This window comes from Sceloporus undulatus, chromosome 6, assembly GCF_019175285.1.
Source record: "Sceloporus undulatus isolate JIND9_A2432 ecotype Alabama chromosome 6, SceUnd_v1.1, whole genome shotgun sequence".
Taxonomy (NCBI): Eukaryota; Metazoa; Chordata; class Lepidosauria; order Squamata; family Phrynosomatidae; genus Sceloporus; species Sceloporus undulatus.
The window spans coordinates 160,199,126-160,218,978 of NC_056527.1; the positions used below are offsets into that span (position 1 = coordinate 160,199,126).

The window sequence follows — 19,853 nt, forward strand, 5'->3', positions numbered from 1 at the left end:
AATAATTCTGAAGCGAAACCACTTTGTGTGACAGGATCCTGGCTGACACCATTTCTTCAAGCCGTCTACCTTTTTGTACAGTACATAATCATGGTCAATCTTCTCATTGCCTTTTTCAAGTACGTATACATTTCATGTGGTAGTTTGATTCATAAATAGATGCTTGTAGTTTCATGTGAAATGTGAAGATGTTCCACTGATGGTACCTTTTCTGTGCCATTTTTCAGTATTGTATTGATGAAAATACAAAATGACAGTAGGTTTTAAGATCATTTTTCATGCCTTAACCTCTTTCTTCTTTTTCAGCAATGTATATTTACAAGTGAAAGCTATTTCCAACATTGTGTGGAAGTACCAGCGTTATCATTTTGTTATGGCCTATCATGAGAAGCCTATCCTCCCTCCACCTCTGATTATTCTGAGTCATATGGCATCCCTGTTCTGTTGTATATGCAAGCAAAGAAAAAAAAGACAGAACTTCAGATGGGCCAAGTAAGAACTTGTAAAAAAAAATCAGTGTAGTCCATTCTTTCTATTATATAAAATACAGTGATTGTTTGTTGTATGAGGAGTCAGATTATGTTTAGAGCTTTATAAAAATGTCTTTCTGCTGTTCATAACCCTATAACTTAACAAATTAAAAGTGATATTTCATTTTAAAAATGCCTGTGTAGGATTCTGCTTTCTTTTTAATGTGGGCTTAACTGGTGCCATTCACTTTTATGATCACACATGTCTTCATACCAATACCCTCGCCCTTTTTTCTTCTGTGTGCCAGATGACTGACAGGTTTCTAAAGCAGATTTTGTCTCATTTTCCAGAATTATTTCTAACAGAAGAAGATCAAAAGAAACTTCATGATTTTGAAGAGTTATGTGTTGAGATGTATTTCAATGAAAAAGATGACAAATTCCATTCTGGGAGTGAAGAGAGAATAAGAGTAACCTCTGAACGGTAGGTTACTTTATGCAGCATGTGTCTTCTGCCAACTGAGGACAATCTGTACATTTGACTAGGTGTGCTTTAGTCGAGAAAATTTGCTGTCTAAATCTAAATTTATAGGTGTCACAAATCTATCTGTTAAGATTATCTAGATTGCTGGAAAATTGTAGATCATTGTTTTTCAGGTTATCTGATGAGGGGAACTAGCAATTGTTTTTTCTTCTCCAGTATGCCAGGGACCGGCACCATATTGGCTACAGTTATTCTTTCTTTCTTTCTTTCCTGAAAGTTCTCTAGGGATCCATCAGTTAGTGGCTTAGAGACCAGCACTGACCCAGGGACCATCACTTCACTACAACAGTAGCACTGTTATAGATTGTTGCTTCACTCTAGGCTGAGTGATAAACAACCTTTTCTTTCTGCTTATCTTTGCCTCTGTAAGATGCTGGAAGGATAAATCCAGCTTGATAGGCCATAAGTTATAAAATATTTGTTGTTGGGTTGTTGTTTTTAAAAAAGTAAAATAGCATTAACTTGATATCTGAGCCATCTCAATTTCTTCAGTCATTTTAGTAGATTTCTCCTAATGTCATCAGGGGTGGGCATGCGAAGGCCTCTGGTAGCATACAGCCCCAAGGGCTGTTTTTGTGAGCTCCAGGGCCTCCAGGGATTTTAAAACTCTCGCAAGTTTTTGTGAGGACATTTTTGCTATGTTTTTGGACATCCTGAGCCATTTTAGGCTTCTAGTAACTTCCTGTTGTCATTTCGTTAGTACTCAAGACCTTAATTATTTTTTATGATGTACTTGTAGTCCTGTTGCAGCACACAGTTCACAGATCTATAGCTTACAATGAAGACATATTTTGCTATCTTTTTTTCTTCCTCTCCAGTGTTGAGCAAATGTGCATCCAAATTAAGGAGGTTGGAGACAGAGTCAACTATATCAAACGTTCACTGCAGTCTCTAGATACCCAAATAGGTCATTTACAAGACCTATCTGCTCTTACTGTGGATACCTTAAAGACATTGACTGCACAGAAGGCTTCAGAAGCTAGCAAGGTTCACAATGAAATTACACGGGAATTGAGTATTTCAAAGCATTTGACACAGAACCTCATTGAAGACGATCCACTACGATCTTCCGTGTGGAGGAAGCACAGTATTGGCAATGTGTTTGGATCTTCTTTGCCCCAAGGAGGCCTTGAGAGTAATAATGCTGTGCTGTGCAACATTTCTATGCAAGATGAAAGAGATTCTGGACATAAGATTATTGGTCTCCCCAAGGGGGATGAATTCAACTTTCCAGGGGCAGGTTCCTCAGGCAGTGCCTTAGTTCCAAGAGCTCTTTCTCCCCCAGAACTTCGTCAAAGAGTACAGGGTACAGACTTATCAAAATGCTGTAATAAAAATAAAAAGACAGGTAATTCTTTAAACAGTATGCCACGTCTAGCATCTGCAACAGCTAAACTTTTTGTTAGCACTCCTTCTCAGCCAAGTTGTAAAAACCATTTAGAACATGCCACAAGGAATAATGAAGTTATAGTCCAGAAGCCTGGTGAAGGAGAGAATACTGTTGAATTTGGTGCATTTGTGGGTAAGTATAACAAGCTAAACTGTGTGCTTCTAAAAGTTTATATTCATTGCTGTGATTCTCCCGCTTCTGCTTCTGTTTTGTATGTCATCACCTCTCAACCCTGTGTTGAAGTGGGAGGCTATGTTGAAGTTGGAGGCCATGGATTTGTTTGTGATGAAAGTGACACTCCTAGTGAAAGCTACTCTGACAAACTGAATCACCATTCCTCTTCCAAGTTGAAGAATGACACCAAAAATAAATTACAGTTCTTCTTCATGGTCTCTGTGCACTCATACAACATGCTTATCTTGTGCCCGCGCACAGCCTCTTCAGAGCATTCCACATACATTCTAACTAGAATTTTTGTGGTAGCCCTGGCTGCCCCCTGAAACTGCCAGTTCCTTGCAGGGAGCAGGGCTGCTTGAGCTATAGAATTCAGATTATCCCTGATGAAACGAATCCGACAGGTTGAAGTTTGGACCTGCCTGTGTTCAGACAGAGTCCTACATTGTCTAAGGGACTGTGCGGACGCCTCTAAGGGGTGGCCTGCAGACACCACCATTTTTGCCAGATTGGGTCTGCGGCAACTGCACACTGCAGTCCCGATCTGGCCTTTCCAGGGCACACACACACACAAAAAAAAAAAGCTGAAAAAAGCTGTATGGCATTTCTTTGGAACTACATCCACAGTGCCAGAGGAGCGCCATGATGCCATGCACCGTGGGGCTCGTTCTGTAGAAGCTACGCCCCAAATCTGCCCAACCCTGCCTTTAAGGCCAGTGTGTACAGGGGGTAAGAGAGCCAATATTGTCTGCTTCTGGTGCAGTAAGGCTTCCTTGAAAGAAGTGACCACCAATCAGTTGTTAATCTATGGCTACAAGATGACCCCTTGCTGTCAAAGAAAGGCACCCACTACAGCCGTGACCTTTGTAACGACTTAAGGAGGAGTATTGAGGCTGAACAGTAGGACTCGGACCTGTATGCAATGCATCTGTGATATGGACGAACCAAAATGTGAAGGTACACATCCATCCAGAGTGATGTACCATTCGCCTCCCTACAAGAGAGGAAGGATGACAGTGTTGCCATCCTGATGTGCTTTGCGTGGATGAAGAAATTCACACCTGCCAAGTCCTAGTGCCAATGAATTCCTTGGATAGAAGACAGGTGCCTTGTGGACATGTTTATAATTAGTCGAAAGGGGGAAGAGCTCAGTAACTTACCATGCTAACTGTCATTTTGTCATTTGCATAGATATGAAAATCCCATGTGCATTAACCTGAACCATATGATCTGTAAAACAACATATAGAACTCATTATTCAGGTGAACATGCCTTAGCCTCTGTGCATGGTGTGCTTTGTAAATATCAAATCCTGTGTATGAACAGCAGGTGGAGCAAGGGCATATCAACACAATACCGATTTGTCACTTCATTGACATTCTGGATTTTAGAGAAGCTCTGTGTATTCTGAATGGTATTCATATGTTGACGGAGAACATCTCATATGCCTATAAATATTTTTACTGTATTGTCTTTTGAGTATGAAGTTCTGATTTAGAATATCTGCAATAGTGAACTGCTCTTTTTCTACTTCAGTCACATTTAGCAAAAATACCAAAATCCATGTTTTGTTTTAGAGAGATTTTCCTAGATTATCACTGTAATTGTGATGACACAAGTGTACACTTTTATGTAGGAAAAGCAATCGTTCCTAAATTTTAACTTACCATTAAAATACCATTCCACGTGCTTTTGGATTCCAGCAACATTTTAATAGGAATTTACATCTGTTTGATACTTTTCTTTGTGTCTCTGCTTTTATTTTTCTATGTGATGATGGTACCACAGGTCACAGAGACAGCATGGAATTGCAACGACATAAAGAAACAGTAGTTAAACATAAAGAAAAAAGTGATAGTATTAAGGTAAGAGGGTAATCACTGTGGATATTTAATTATAGGATAATCTAATATGGGAGCTGTCCTACACTACGGATAGATATATGTTGATTGTCCTTTACTAAATAGCAAGTTCGTCTGTAAGCCTAGTGGTGTGGCTGTAAATCAGAAAGTCCTAGGCTGAGAGATTTGTTGAAAGTTTTGAGAGGAGTGATAACACAATATAGCACGTGTTTTGCAAGCAGAAGGATAGAAGTTCAGCTGTCTGCATCTTCAGGTTCAGGTAGCAGCTGGTTGGAAAGCAGTTGCCATTCAGAAAGAAGTAACACTGATCTAGGTGGCCAAATTTTTTGACTGTGGTCCTTTTACTTTGTTTTAATATTTTGTGAAATATCTTCCTGATGATAAAAGCTGTTTGACAGTGGAACATGATGCCTCAGAGAGCAGTAGAGTCTCCTTTGGAAGTTTTTAAACAGACTGGATGGTCAGAAGTGCTTTGATTGTATATTCCTGCATGGCTGGGGATTGGATTGGATGGCCCTTGAGGCTTTTTCCAGCTTTAAGATTCTATGATTCTAGGACTACAATCTACAAAAGTCTTTTTAAAGTATTTCAGCTTGATATCACTGGAATCACAAACAATAGGTGGTATAATTCTACTAAAAGCCACTTATTTTTTATCTCTGTCTAGGTACAACAAGAAGACTTCAGAAAAGCAATTTTGGAAAGCATGGAAACAACTAAGGATCAGGTAAAATTTAGAGTTGTTTTAATCCAGTTCTTCTTCATTGCATGAAATATCATAGACTAATGTTTCATGCCACTTCTAAAAGCAAGGATATCAGCAGTTTCCCTTTTAAAGTATTATGTAACACATTGGTAACACAAAGCACATGTTTTAGTGGAATAATGATGAATAACATGTCTATCTCTTTAATACATAGGGCAGTAGTAATACAGAAGGCAACCTGAGGCCTATTAGTTCACATGGTAGCTTTACTGGTGATTGTGCAAGTTCACTAGCAGCACGCTCAGAGCAAAGTAAGTATCATAAACACTTTTGTTTTTAGCCTCTGAATTCTATAATGTGGTATTAACACAAAGGTAAAGGTATTCCCCGTTGACAGGGTTGTCAAGTCGTGTCCGACTGTAGAGGGCAGTAGTCATCTCCGTTACTAAGCCGAAGAGCCAGCCTCGTCAGAGACTACTCTGTGACCATGTGGCCAGCATGATTGTACAGAACGCTGTTTACTGAAGTGATACCTATTTATTTGCATTTGCATGCTTTCAAACTGCTAGGTTGGCAGAAGCTGGGATTAGTGATGGGAGCTCACCCCACCATGTGGCACCTGGGCCTCGAACTGCCAACCTGTCAATCTTGTAATCAACAGAGTCAGCATCTTAACCACTTGAGCCACCGTGTCCCTTATTAACACAAAGCAGTTCATAAAATAAATTATTCTTGGTTAAGATTTGTATTCATAGGCTTTGTAAGCAACTAAAGTCTAGCAATTTTGTCTAGCAACTAAAGCTTGGGACCAGTGTTACCCAAAATGTTGGGGTCCTGGGAGGTAACTCACAATTGACTTAAACAGTGGAATTGATTTAGTTCAATAGGAAGCAGCGAGAGGGCTTTGTTTAGCTCTTCGGGGAATAGGGTCAAAAGTTCCCTTTCAGGGTGTACACATCTGTTAAGCGGATTGCTCCATTACCTGTCTTGGGGACACCATCCAGATGTTGAAAGGATCTGTCACAGAACCAATCAACCAATCCCTGGAGTAGCGCCTCTTCTAGAGGGGCTCCCCATTCTCCAAGCCAATCAAATTGTTTTATAGGTGGCAACAGACACTCAAGCTCTGCTCTAGCCACAATAAGACTGTATGGTGTGGGAGCCTTGTGAGGCTGCCTCTGATAGTCCACCCCACATTTTACTAACTCTATAATCCATTTGACTTTGCCAGAGAAAATGAATTTTATGGGTTTACACAAGCACTTGAGGTTCTGCCTGTGATGAATTCGCAATGCATGAGAGCCCATTCTAAAGCAAGACAAGGCAAACCTTCTCTCATGGACCAAATTTAATCTCAGGGGTAGACAGGTTGCAAGAGGCATATACTATGACTCTCTGAGTGCCAATTTAGTATTGATTTATAGTTAAGTATATACAGTACTTCTTTGAATCAGATCAAAGATTCAAAATAGTAAATATGGTCTCTTGTTTTGAGGTTCATGTTTTGGGGGCAAAGTTATGGATACCCCACCCCCCTTTTTCTTTGAAATGGTAGACTATTAGTCTCATGCTGAAACAAGAAAAACTGTTGAAGCTTTCTTCAGTTTCAAAGGAATTTGGTTGTGTCTATAATATATATGTTGTATGTTAAACTTAGTCACATGGTTTTTTGTATCAAAAGCCTTATTTATTAAATTGTCCAATTATCTCAGTTTTGATTTAGTCTGTTAATGACATTTATTGCAGCTTCGTAATCTAAACAGTCATTTAAAAGTAATCTGTCAAAATGTAGATGAACAACCTATTAAACATGTTTTAATTATTTGGTAGCCCTAATGAGAGCCAGACTGTTGAATTAACCTGAAAATTGGGAAATCCAAGTTCAGATCTGTACTTAGCTGTGAAAGTCACTGTGTACTTGGGGCTGTCATTGGTTTTTTTTAGCTTCACCTGTCTCACAGATTTGTTGGGAGAATAAAATGGAGAGAAGAGCCATTTACATTTAAAAAAAATCATTGAAGGAGTTGTATGACATAAATGTAACTGATATAATTCTATTTTAGCACACAGTAAGAGCAGAAGAACTTCAGCTGAAGAATCTCATCAAATAGATTCCAAGGCAGCCTTACTCACAGTGAGTAAAACTTGGTGCTAATTCTTCCATTGCTTCTTTTGAGTGTTTAATGGCCTATGAAATTTAATCACAGTATTAGTTCAAAGAAAGACATACAAGACATATTTCAGTACCCACTATGGTTCCTTGCAAACTATGGTCAGCTCTGGTGATGATTTTCAAAGTGGCAGCTATTGAAATTCCTTTAAAAACATGCTGGACATATGTGTCCTTGCCATACTTAATAGAAGGATGTAGGTCAAAGCAAGTACAGATTGTCACAAATCTTCAAGAAGAGAATCATGCCTTCATCTATATGGATCTGTTTGCACCTTTATTGCATCTTTTTGAATACTAACAGAATGAGATGTTGGCAGTCACACTCATTCTGAGGTACAGCTATATATTGAAAGAATCAGCTGGACTCTTCACCCAGCAACTCTGGGTGAGCAAATTGGATGATTTCTTTATTTCTTATCTTTCTTTCATCAACAGAGATGAATGCTAAAAAGCCTATTAATTTTAAAATCCTTAACAGACTTCTTGCTTTGAAAAAGTGTCTTTCAGTTAAGCTATGTACTGTGTAGTAAACCATATACTTTTATTTTTCCTTGTAGGATTGGTTACCTTCATATAGCAATCAAATGTAAGTAACATCTCTGTCAGTACTGAAGATGTTAGAAGTCTCAATCCTATTGTTAGTGTCAGCTAGGGTAAAGCCATTGAATCCATTAAACCAAACATTTCAAATGCTACTATTTATTCTCACTTGACCTTGCTCCCTTTCCCCTCAACCAGACCTTCACACTCTCACTACCCGTCTTTCCTTCCTTCCAGCTGTTGGATCTAGCTTCACTCACTCCGTCCACCTTTCCCTCTCCAGCTTCCTTCCTTCTTGTTTTTCTCTCTTCACTTAGTTGGCATCTTGGCTCTTCTCCTGGCTCTGCCTCCCCCCACACACTGCCATCTAGCTTCCCTTTTTACAGGGACATAGCCAGGATTTTAGGAAGGGGGGGGTCCAAACTAAGTGCCACCATTATAATGGGGCTTGGGTGCGGCGGCGCAGCAGCACGCACCATTCATTTTTCTAATGGAAGGGGGGGTCCGGACCCCAAGACCCGCCCCCCCTTGGCTACATCCCTGCTTTTTAAGCTTCCCTTCTCAGTGTTTGCTCAGTGTTTGATTTTCCTGAAAATTTTAATTTAAAAAATCGATTTCAATTTTTAAAATGTGATTTTAAGAAAATCATTTATTTTTATCTACTCTGGGAAAAAAATAGCAAAAGTGACTTATATGAGAATGTGACAGTTTTCTCGAGAAAGGGAAAGTGATTGCTTTGCATATATATTGTCTACTCTAACAAGTACATTTTAAAATACTGGGCAAGATGGAAGTGTTTAAACACACAAGAAAACTGATCCCAAACTAACTTTAGCCGCTTCTGATTCAGAATGGCAGGAGATTCATGAGATGATCTAAATGGCTATTAATTTTGTTCCTTTTATTAAAACAAAGATGATTAATTCTAGTATTTGAAAAAGACGTTTGTACAAATTTGTATTAAAAGCAAAGCAAAAGAACCAGAACTAATGGTCATCGTAAATATTCTTATAAAAGAAGTGTGGCTATCTAAACTGAAGGATTTAGTAGAGATAAATAAATTTTTAGTTCTGATTAAAGAAAAATTCATTAAAAGATTTTGGAAAGATTGGAAATTGTTAATTGGCTTTTTAAGTAATAATAATGGTGATTTTATGATGGTTGCTTTTATTAATTAATATGAATTCCACATATAGCTGAACAATAATTAATGGGGACAATAAAGAAGGGTGGAACTTATAATGAATTGTACCTGCAATAGAGATAGCTGGAAGCCAATTTTTTAAATTGGGTTTTGTTAGTTGTCACTTCTGTTGTTGGTAGTTTTGTTTATGTAACTAGTAGTCTGTAATTATTATTTGTGTTGTTTGTGTTATTTCTCTATTATTCTTTGCATTTTTATTCAATTTAAATATTTTTTAAAAACCGAATAGTCATAGTGCTTATATTTGACTTCCAATATTAGTGGTTCCATAGCATTTGCTGGTCAACTTAAGAGTACCATCACACTTAAAGTGTGAAAGTTTTTGTGAAATAGAGTAGTAAAATATCAAAAGTGCAAGAAACAAAATGTTTTTTATGGTATATCTGTTTTTTACAGGTCTTCTGAGGAAGATACATTGAATGGTAAGCTATGGATAAAATAATCTATTAGTGAGAATCAGTGTTGTGAGGATATTAATGTTTGCTTCTAAATTTTGGACAAGCCAAACTACTGTATATACTCATGTAAAAGTCTAGAAATTTTAGTCAAATAATTGAGCGCAAAAAACTGAGTGGACTTATCTACGGGTCAATGTAAGTATTGTACTTTAACTCTCATATATATGTGTGTCTGTGTGTATGAGAGAACCATCCTCTGGTGAAAGGCAAGAGTGAGCACTGACCCCCCTCTACTCACTCATCCATCCAACCTTTAGTGTGAACACAAATAGTTATCCCTTCTGGAATTTTGTAAGTTGCTTGGCATTGTTTTTCATTGCTTCGTCCTTTAGATCCTTTGTTACATGTCCCTAAGTTTTACCCTTGACCTATCCACGGGTCATATCAAAATCCATAATTTTGGCCCCAAAACCAGCCCTCGACTTATACATGAGATCAATTTATAGTTGAGTATATATAGTATGTGTCATTTCATTGATGCCTGTGTTTTGTAGTGTTTTGAGCATCATATCAGCAGAACATCTATAATAAGTTGTTCCTTGTGTTCTTCCAGAAAAAAATAGTTCCTTGTGAAACTAGCAGTTAATATGTAATCAAACTGAATTTAAAGTGCTATTTTGTTTTTATTATTATATATTTATAGATTTAAACATGGAGGTTGTGAATAATAATAATAATAATAATAATAATAATAATAATAATAATATGTTTCAATTTCATTGAAGGTATTGCTTCTCCTTTTAAGCCCATCATGGATACCACCTATTACTACTCAGGTCAGTTTCCAAAAGTTGTGAGTCATAACAAAATGTGGAGCATTCTTTGTCTACAACAAATTTCTATCTTTTCTTTGTAGCTGTTGAAAGAAATAATTTGATGAGGCTGTCCCAGAGCATACCATTCACCCCTGTGCCTCCAAGAGGTAAGAATAGCTGTATGTCTGTCTGTCTCTATCTACCTATCTAATCGTACAGCCGGGCAGTTACAGCAATGTAGATCATAAATTATTTATCCCTGAATATAGTACAATATAGTGTTAACTTAAAAAAATAACAGAAGATAACAAAGCAAATAGGCTCCGTTGTTGACGGAGGCAACCTGGATATCAAGGTGAGCATCTTTTGTCTTGCTAATGAAACTTAACATTTTATTTCCTGGAGTACCCACATGGCTAGGAGGAATGCATGAATGTCCCTCCATACCACCTCAACTTAGAACAACTACATTTTGAAAAAATGCAGGCTTGTGACTAATATCATCATGATTTCCGCCCGCTATGATTTGTAACACCTTTGCCTGATGAAGAAGTCAGTGTAGCTTCAAAAACTTGCAACATGTATTTTGTGCATTTGGATTGTCCCAATAAAGGTATCAATGTTTTGTGGATTTTGAATATTATTGTACATTGCTACATGGCCAACACAGCTATCACTGGATATGTTTACTACAGTACTTGATAAGGAAGGCACTTGGAAATTCTAAAGGGAGGCAATCATGATGGTGACTCTACCGAAAGCTCACTTATATCGATCATACTGTCAAAATAGTAAAAAAATAATGTGTTTGCATTGAAAATTTAGGTCTTATGGCAGAAAAATCAACTGTAGATTTTAACCACAATTTGGAGATGCGCTCCATTTTTACAGGGCAGATTAAATGACAAAAGTTCAGTTAGAAAATTATAGAATATCAAGTTTTGAATGGATGATCATTATGCCTGCAAAAAAAGCACTCAGTTGTATTGAAAGGTTAACAGTCCAACTCAAAAGGGTGGTTAAATTTCTTCCTTAGTAAACGGTTTCATGAGGCACTCCCTAATAAAAAAAATGAGTGTCACCTAGTCTTAAATGCATTTTATTTTTCTGTTGTGACATTTTAGGTGAACCAGTCACTGTGTATCGTCTTGAAGAAAGCTCTCCCAACATCTTGAACAACAGCATGTCTTCCTGGTCTCAGTTAGGTCTTTGTGCCAAAATTGAGTTCTTAAGTAAGGAAGAGATGGGGGGGAGGCTTGCGTCGAGCCCTCAAGGTGGTCTGTACCTGGTCAGAATATGAGATCCTAAAATCAGGGCACCTTTATATCATCAAATCTTTTCTTCCTGAAGTTATCAATACTTGGTCAAGCATTTACAAAGAAGACACAGTATTACATCTCTGTTTAAGAGTAAGTTACATTTTTGCTAATAAGGGGTGGGTGGGACATTAATAATCTAATATCCACTAGATGTTTAGACTCTTTTCATAGTAGAATATTGCCACAGCAAAACAAAATGTATCTATCGTTGGGTTCACTGTTTATTCTTATTCTAACAATTCTACATTCTCACTGGTTTATTTTCTGGTGACAGTCTCCTTTATTTCTACTGCTCTGTTAAATATAGTGTATATTTTTTCATGGGACCAGTGTATTTTAATAGACCCAGGATGGATAACAGAGGCCCTTCATATCGTCTTGGTCTGCAAATACCAATATCTTTACCAATCAGATATAATCCAGATTCCATAGTTCAGACATAATAAACTATGAACTAAAAGATCCATACTTTTAAGTGTTCCACACATGTAGGAGTCATTAAGAGAACATAGCTCAACCCTAGCAAGCTCGATTTCTGCGTTACCCTGTCTAATTGTGACATCCAAACTGGTCTTGGTAACAAAAGCTTATTTTGCCAATTGAATGGAATCCTACGCAGCTGCCATCTTGCAATAATCGCAACCAGTTTCTAAACTGCAAGAGGCCTTACTTCTCTTTCTTTACAAACCAACAGGTACAAGGATGTTCTTATGCTGCATAGCAGCAGCAGCTGCTATATAGTGATCTGACTTACAGACTGTTATATATATGTTATATAGGGAAACAAAAAAATTAGCTGTATAAAGATTCTAATGAAGTTATGGGCACTCTTCTCCTTGTCAGGTATTTATCTTGATTGCAAAACCTTTTGTTTCCACTTCTTCAATAGGAAATTCAGCAGCAGAGGGCTGCACAAAAGCTCACATTTGCCTTCAATCAGATGAAGCCCAAATCTATCCCATACTCTCCAAGGTAAACATTATGAAATCTTTAAAGTCCTGGGCCATAACAGTGTAGGATCAGACCTGCATATATCCAGCAGTGGATGCTTCAGCAGGCCTTTTTATGCTACCTTCTCTTACCCAGATTTGGGAAGAAGTGCTTCTCATTGCTGCTTTTCCTTGTGGCTGACATTTATGTGAGTGTGTTGGAACTGCATGGATATGGTTCACGTTGTGTGGGAGTGATTTGTCACTCTGCGTAGAAGAAGTTCTTAAGAAACTTGAGGTTCATTTGAAGAGCCCTTTGGCATCAGTGTTTATCAGTGCTCAGCCCTTTGGAGTATGGGTTCACTTTAAGATGTGATATTTTACATATCAGACTAAATTTTCCCAAACAGTAAAACTGTAGAATAAATTGTCTAAAAATACACAAACAAATTTAAATTGTTTTTTGTGGATGGTATCTTCTATGGGTAAATTGCTTATCCCTCATGTTGTTCTAATGTGTTCTCTCATAAGGTTCTTAGAAGTCTTCCTCTTATATTGCCATTCAGCTGGGCAATGGTTTGCGGTTGAGGAGTGCATGACAGGAGAGTTCAGAAAGTATAACAACAACAATGGAGATGAAATAATTCCAACCAACATGTTAGAAGAGGTCATGTTAGCCTTCAGCCACTGGACCTATGAATATACTCGAGGAGAACTGTTAGTCCTTGATTTGCAAGGTAAAGGGCAGCTTTATTGTAGCAATGGGAAAGATGTGGTCCTCCAGATACTATGAAATTGCAGCTTCCACACTGGCTACGATGGCTAGGCATGATGGGCATTGTAGTCTAACATAATTTATGGGGAAACATATTTCTTATTCTTCTCTTAATGTGTGGGGACAAGACACAGATATTTGTGTGATTGTGTGTTTGTTTGCATTTGGATTGTAGTACCTTTGGGTGTAAATAGGTTACAACACAAATGAATCATTGACTTGGTTGAGCCCTCATTGCATTAAATAGTACAAAAGAGCTTTTTAATGCTTCTTATCACATTTTTTCTCCAACTTCAATTTTTTTGGGAAGACTGAAATAAAGTATTAGAATTTCTGCCCCATAAATGGGGGGGATATAGCCATAATTGGAATTGTTAAATGATAAAAAGAAAGGAAAAATAGAAAAGTAAGGAAAAGCAACATGTGTGTGTTTGTGTGTGTGTGTAGTATGTAGAAGTTTCAATACTTTTGTAATGTTTGTTATATTTACATTGGCTCTTAGAGATTAATGGGAATTACAGAGGGAAAATGTACAGAAAACTGTAGGATAAAGTTTTATCATTACACATTATTTATCACTAAGATAAACCATATTCTATCTTTACAGAGATAGCTAAACCACAAACACTGTGAAATAGAACAAGGGCTGAAGAAAAGAAAGTTAGGACTGGGGTTTGAATGATTATCTTATACCAGCTAATGTCAGACCAAATTTTGTTAGGTGTGATAGAGACGGGAGGAATGTAGAACTATTTTAACCATCTTTACTTATATATGCTTGGTTTGATTTGTTTTTTTATTTGTTTATTTATGTGTTACTTGTTTTGCATATTGGAAACATAAAAATTGATTTTAAAAAATTACTGTTGTGGCTTCTGGCTAGGAAAGTGCTGCTTTGTATACCTGTTGTTGACTATTAACATAGGAGCTTATCAGACTTAACTTGCTCTGTTTTTGTGAAGGTGTTGGAGAAAATTTGACAGATCCCTCTGTGATAAAAGCTGAAGAAAAAAGGTAAGCAGTGCAAAATTCCTTTTTTTAATTTAGCATAGGAAATGGCACAAATGATGGTTTACTTTTCAATTTTCATCCTAGTTGTTGACTAGACAACAGATTTGTGGTTGTGTTGGCTCACCACCCTAATATTAAAACAGTAGTGACAGTCATACCAAGGGAACCATCAAACTTTACAAACAACAGTGGGCACCATCACTATTTCACTTGGGATACCACTTCCTAGTTAACTGGTATAAAATGTACTTTCAATAAGCAGAAGACAGAAGTTTCTACATACAGTATTTTGCATGGTGTCATGTTCCCACAAGGAATGTTATATTTCATAGTATTCTTTATTTTAAAGGTCAAGTGATATGGTATTTGGTCCTGCAAATCTAGGAGAAGATGCCATCAAAAACTTCAGAGCTAAGCACCACTGCAACTCATGCTGCAGGAAACTGAAGCTTCCAGGTAACATTGGTTCTCATTACAGGAAACAGTTTCTCTCTTGTACCTTCCATTTGTTATTAAATAGAACCTCCAAATGTATGTATGTATGTATGTATTCTTAAGAAAACATCTATTTCACCACTTCATCAGTTTTGAAGAAAACATCAACACCACTATCACTCATTCCTAGGTTCATTTTTGGTTTTTATTGCTTTCGTACTTGTCATGCATTAAATATCACTAATTTCAGGTTGCTTATTATTTGGTCCATAATACTGATCCTGATCTTTCAGGATAGAGCCCGGGAAGAAATCATCCTGTCAGTTAGGAAGTGTCAGTGATCTTGCTAAATTTATTGATCATCATCTCTAAAAACTCATTTCTGTGCTTACTGATGCAACAAAACACTTCAAGAGAACTTGTGCCTAAAAGGGGAAGTAGAGATTATTCTAAAATGGCCACTTTAAGCCTAAACTTCTGTTTCTGAAGATCATCTCTAGTGAAGTGATAAATTTTTATCACTAGTTACTGTTCAGCTTCTATAGAAATTGGATGCAGTGAACCCAAACCATTGTTAATGTCACATTTAGATTTTAAAATGCTTTGATGGTCATTGGAACAAATAGAATTATTCTTTTGTCCAAAAAAAGTAAACAAAATATTTTTGTGGGTTTTTCGGGCTATGTGGCCATGTTCTAGAGTTTAATCCTGACATTTGAACCTCCCACCACCACCATCCCTTTTTCCCCCCCAGTCACTGTTGACTTCATATTCCCCTCTTCCTAACTGGCCCTCTGTTTCTAACTTGGCCTATCTAACCATTTCACAGACAAGCCTTTAGGTTATATCCTTTCCCCTGCAGTCCATCCTCCAGCATTTCTTGAGCTGTGACTGGCTGGTTCTATTCAGGTATGCCCAGCATTTTGCTTCACACATCCCCCTTCATCAAGTGAAAAATTCTTTTGCTACTAACAATGTTGCTTGTCTCATTTATTTACACAGGGCAGTTGAAAACCTGTGGGGACTCTTAAAATTAACTGTGTATAAATCTCAGGGACAAAGAAATAGGGGAGATGCTTTTTCTGCAGCAAACACACTTCTGTCACTCTCAATTTTACTGGACAGAGGAGCATGCAGACAAATTAGTTGCCAAACCAAATGGCAATCAAAATCAAAAACTGAATTCTAGTTTGTAAAAATGTGATCTGCAGTGCAACCCTTATGGACTAAACAGAATTGTTTACAATTGCTATGTTGGAAGGAGTCCTGTATATAGCATGGGCTATACACCCTTTTCCTTGCTCATGTCTTAATGTATAGTCTTTGTCTACCTCATATCCTTTTTGAGTATGTTTGTTTTGTGGGTATTTGCTTTTGTTTGTAGATTTGAAGAGAAATGACTACACACCAGATAAAATCCTGCTGCCTCAAGATGATTCTCCAGAACTGACTATTCAGCCTGGGAGCTGCACCAAAGAATCTGTCTCAGCCAGTTCCAGTCGCTTGATGCTGTAATGATCTGTGCTGCTCGCTGGCTTTAACCAAATGTTTGCAGAAGCCACAGGGTTCTCTCCACCTTCTCTCTCCTGCACTGCCACCTGGCAGAATGCTTTATCAAAACAAAACTAAACAAAAGGACACATGAATAAGGACCACAGGGTTTGGATGGCTCCACAGTAGTAAAGTGACCCATGCTAGATGGGCACAGCAAAATGTGGGAATCACCTGGGGGTGATATTTTTCCTTTTTTAAAAGGTTGAATGGAATTAAGTATTTATGAAATAGCTTTTTTAAAAGAGGCATTTTAGCAGAAGGATATATTTACATTTTATCTTGGTCCATGGGGGGGGGAATCTCTCTCCCTTCCTTCACCTATAGTGCAATATGCCCTTTCATCCTGTCTGCCCTTACCAAATGATGTTTTCAGTTTTGTTGGTTTTAAGGCAGATTATGTTGGGCTTTTTGGCAGCTGGTTTCTGTCATCTGGCTAGGAAATGGGAAAGAGACCCTCTCCTCACCCAGTCCCATAAATACCGAAGGATTCTTTGCCTCGTCAGGGTGTTGTAAGTAACACACTCTCTGCTCAGTGCCATGTATGCTTTATGTGGCTCCACACAACTCAACTGCTCTTAAGGGTCTGTCTGTCTTTAGTGCCAGAGCTGCAGGAAAGAGAAATTACTGGTCCTGATCAAGAAACGGTGTTTTTTCTCCTGCATCAGGATTCACCCTGTGTGCTGTGGTTTCCAAAATGTGGAACTGTATTTTTGGGGGGTGTAAAATCATACATTTCAGTTTCATCAAGTCACTGTCAACTAGAGTAGTGAAGCCACAAAGATTGGGGGACAGGGGCAGGTCTATTCACATTTGTGTGACAGAACAAAATAGTATAGAAGCTGGTCTCAGAAGAAGTTGCCTTGCAAAATGAACAGGTGTTAGGGAAGTGCTATTTATTGTTATGTAGTGACTGCTTCAGAAGTGTTGCCTTCTAAAGACCTCCTAAAACCAGTATATGAACGCTGAATGTACATGTGAACATTGTAGGGCCCTTTCTAGTGTTACCCCTGCAGTATAGGTGCTGTTGTAGAACGATCCTTTCCCATGTGGCTCAGGTAATATCAGATGCTCCAGGCCATGTGGGACGAGTCTTTGTTCAGGCTCCTTGCTAGGCCAGTGTTGTCATAATTTCCAGAAGAAGGATATTATGGTGGGAGCTAAAGTGGGGACCGCTCACCTGGGACCAGTGCCTTCTAACAGCCTTGTCACTGCTGTTAGGAACTGTGCTGCTGGGGTTTCCCCACTGCCCAAAGTAACATCAGAAGGGGACCCTTGGTTTTATTTACTATTGTGTGAAAACACCTTTAATGTTATGTGTGGAACATATTTAAAAGAATCTAAGATAGAGTTGGATTTACATTATGTAATGTATGGGAAATTGCAATGCAACTTTATGCCAGTAAAATGTAATTTACCTGTCTCAAATATGTTGAATATTCAGCAAGAAGAACCTGTTGTCCAACCGACGTTTCATGCTGCAACTATTTTTTTTTTGTTACATAGGTACAAGTTGTAATTTTTAATTTGAAAGGCATCATAAAACGCCCAGTAATTCTTTTTTAAAAAAATCCGTAGTGTATCTTATAGATACAGACATTAAGGCACGAACACAATAGCTGTTTAAATTGTGGTTTATGTCGCTGGGGGAGGAAAAGTATAGTGTATTTAAGATATTAAAATGTATACATTTTGTATATCGACAAATCTTTAAACAATCCCAAATAAATTTATTCTTGTTTAGACTGCTGAGCTCCTTTCTTCTTCGATTTGATTTAATTTGATTTAGTTTAAGGATAGATGGAGGGGACAAACATAGACATAGTTTGGTCTCTCCCCCCACCTCTCCCCCCAGGTCTTCATTATCAGTCAGTCAAACAATAGATTGCAATATATTCAAACGCAACATTCTCATAAGCAACTTAACCTTACGGTAAAATGAACTTATATAAATCTTTATAACCAAGCATAACATAACATTGCTAAACATAACCAAATAAAAGGTCCAAAGGCATAATAATGTCCCTTAGATAACGGTCCCATAACTGCCCCACCAAAAATCCATATAAAGTCCAGCATCCACTGCCCTCTTAATATCTAATACATCGCCATAACTGCAAATTCCATAACACAAAACTCACTTCTAAGCTGTCAAGGTAACTAGAATATAACATAATGTTATAAAACATCAAACTTAATTGTAACAATCAAAACCAAAAGCATGGCAGGATTAACCCAATCCTGATACTGGGTGACACTGGGCAAGCTGCACTCTCTGAGCCTCAGAGGAAGGCTAAGACAAAAACCCCTCTGAACAAATCTTGCCAAGAAAACCCCATGATGCCTTAAGGACACCATAAGTCAGAATTGACTTGTTATTAAATAATAATATTTATTGATAATGTTTATTTAATAATAATAATACACTTGAAGGCACACAACAACAACAACAATTATCTTGGTATACATTTTATTCTATGTTGTTTATGCATGTCCATACAGAAAATTAGACGGAGAGTGCCACCGTATAACATTTACACAAAAAAGCTTTTTAAAAAAGCTTACGTTAACTATGTTTACATGGAAAACTGAATCCAGGTGATTAAAATGAGATTGCACATTTTACAAGAAGACTTGCCTCACTGGAAAAGATGATCATGTTTGGTAAAATGAAAGGCCCTGGGAAAAGAAGAAGACTATTGCATAACAAAAGCCATGGCCCTGTGTTTGTAAAACCTGAGCAGAGCAGCTGATAGCCAGGGTTCTTGGAGCCCTCTCATTCACAGAGTTGCAGCAAACATGTAGAAGGGAGCATTCCCCATATACATCTAACTTGCTGTTTACATGTAAGTAGCACATGATCATGGTTGCCAATAGCTTTTTGTGCATTTTTTGGGCTATGTGGCCACGTTCTGCAACACTTAATTTCTGAAGTTTCACCTGCATCTGTGGCTGGCATCTTCAAAAGGTGGTCTGAAGATGCAAGTCACAGATGCAGGTGAAACGTCAGGAACAAATTCTTCCAGAATTCAGCCACATAGCACAGAAACACCACAGAAAACTATAGACGTCAGCCGTGAAAGCCTTCAACTGTACATGGTTGCCAATGTTAACCAAACGATTCTAGTGTATTGTCATGATGAAGTGGAATGTTGAGAGAAGGGTGGAACACAATTTGTTACAAGGAATGCAGGGGACTCCCCAATCCCCTCTGTGTCTTCCAGCAATGGTTTAGGCTGAAATAAAAGCAAAGTATTGTTAGAATGGGCTAGAATCCACTTCATTAGATGCGTTAAAATTTATCCTATGTTGGTTGTGAGGGTGTGTATGTGTGTACATGTGTTCACCCCCACCCCATATGCAGCTGTTGGGGGGGACACACCATTCTTTGCAGTAAACTAACACATGTCCTGTGCTTTTCTAAAAAAAAAGCCTGATATCTTGGGTAAATTGAGTGTTCAGCTCTTGCTGCCTGTAAACTTGCCAGATTTTGAAATCTGCCTCAGTGTCTTTAACGTTAGTTTGATTTGCAGACATCAGCAGACATTAATGATGGT

General features: G+C 37.9%; 1 protein-coding gene across 1 annotated transcript in view; it reads left to right on the forward strand.

The window, feature by feature from the left end:
• TRPM7 (transient receptor potential cation channel subfamily M member 7) overlaps positions 1-18,042 on the forward strand; it is a 71,300-nt gene extending 53,258 nt beyond the window's left edge. The window contains 20 exon segments of the mRNA XM_042472217.1: positions 1-119; positions 307-463; positions 465-492; positions 822-954; positions 1,833-2,536; positions 4,367-4,443; positions 5,108-5,167; positions 5,361-5,457; positions 7,210-7,280; positions 7,877-7,905; positions 9,460-9,485; positions 10,247-10,297; positions 10,378-10,443; positions 11,401-11,522; positions 11,524-11,685; positions 12,485-12,567; positions 13,056-13,261; positions 14,262-14,313; positions 14,660-14,766; positions 16,130-18,042. The exon segment at positions 1-119 is cut by the window's left edge and continues 9 nt beyond it. Coding sequence (XP_042328151.1) covers positions 1-119; positions 307-463; positions 465-492; positions 822-954; positions 1,833-2,536; positions 4,367-4,443; positions 5,108-5,167; positions 5,361-5,457; positions 7,210-7,280; positions 7,877-7,905; positions 9,460-9,485; positions 10,247-10,297; positions 10,378-10,443; positions 11,401-11,522; positions 11,524-11,685; positions 12,485-12,567; positions 13,056-13,261; positions 14,262-14,313; positions 14,660-14,766; positions 16,130-16,260 — 2,481 coding nt within the window. The 3' untranslated portion in view covers positions 16,261-18,042.
• Positions 18,043-19,853: the final 1,811 nt, after the last annotated feature.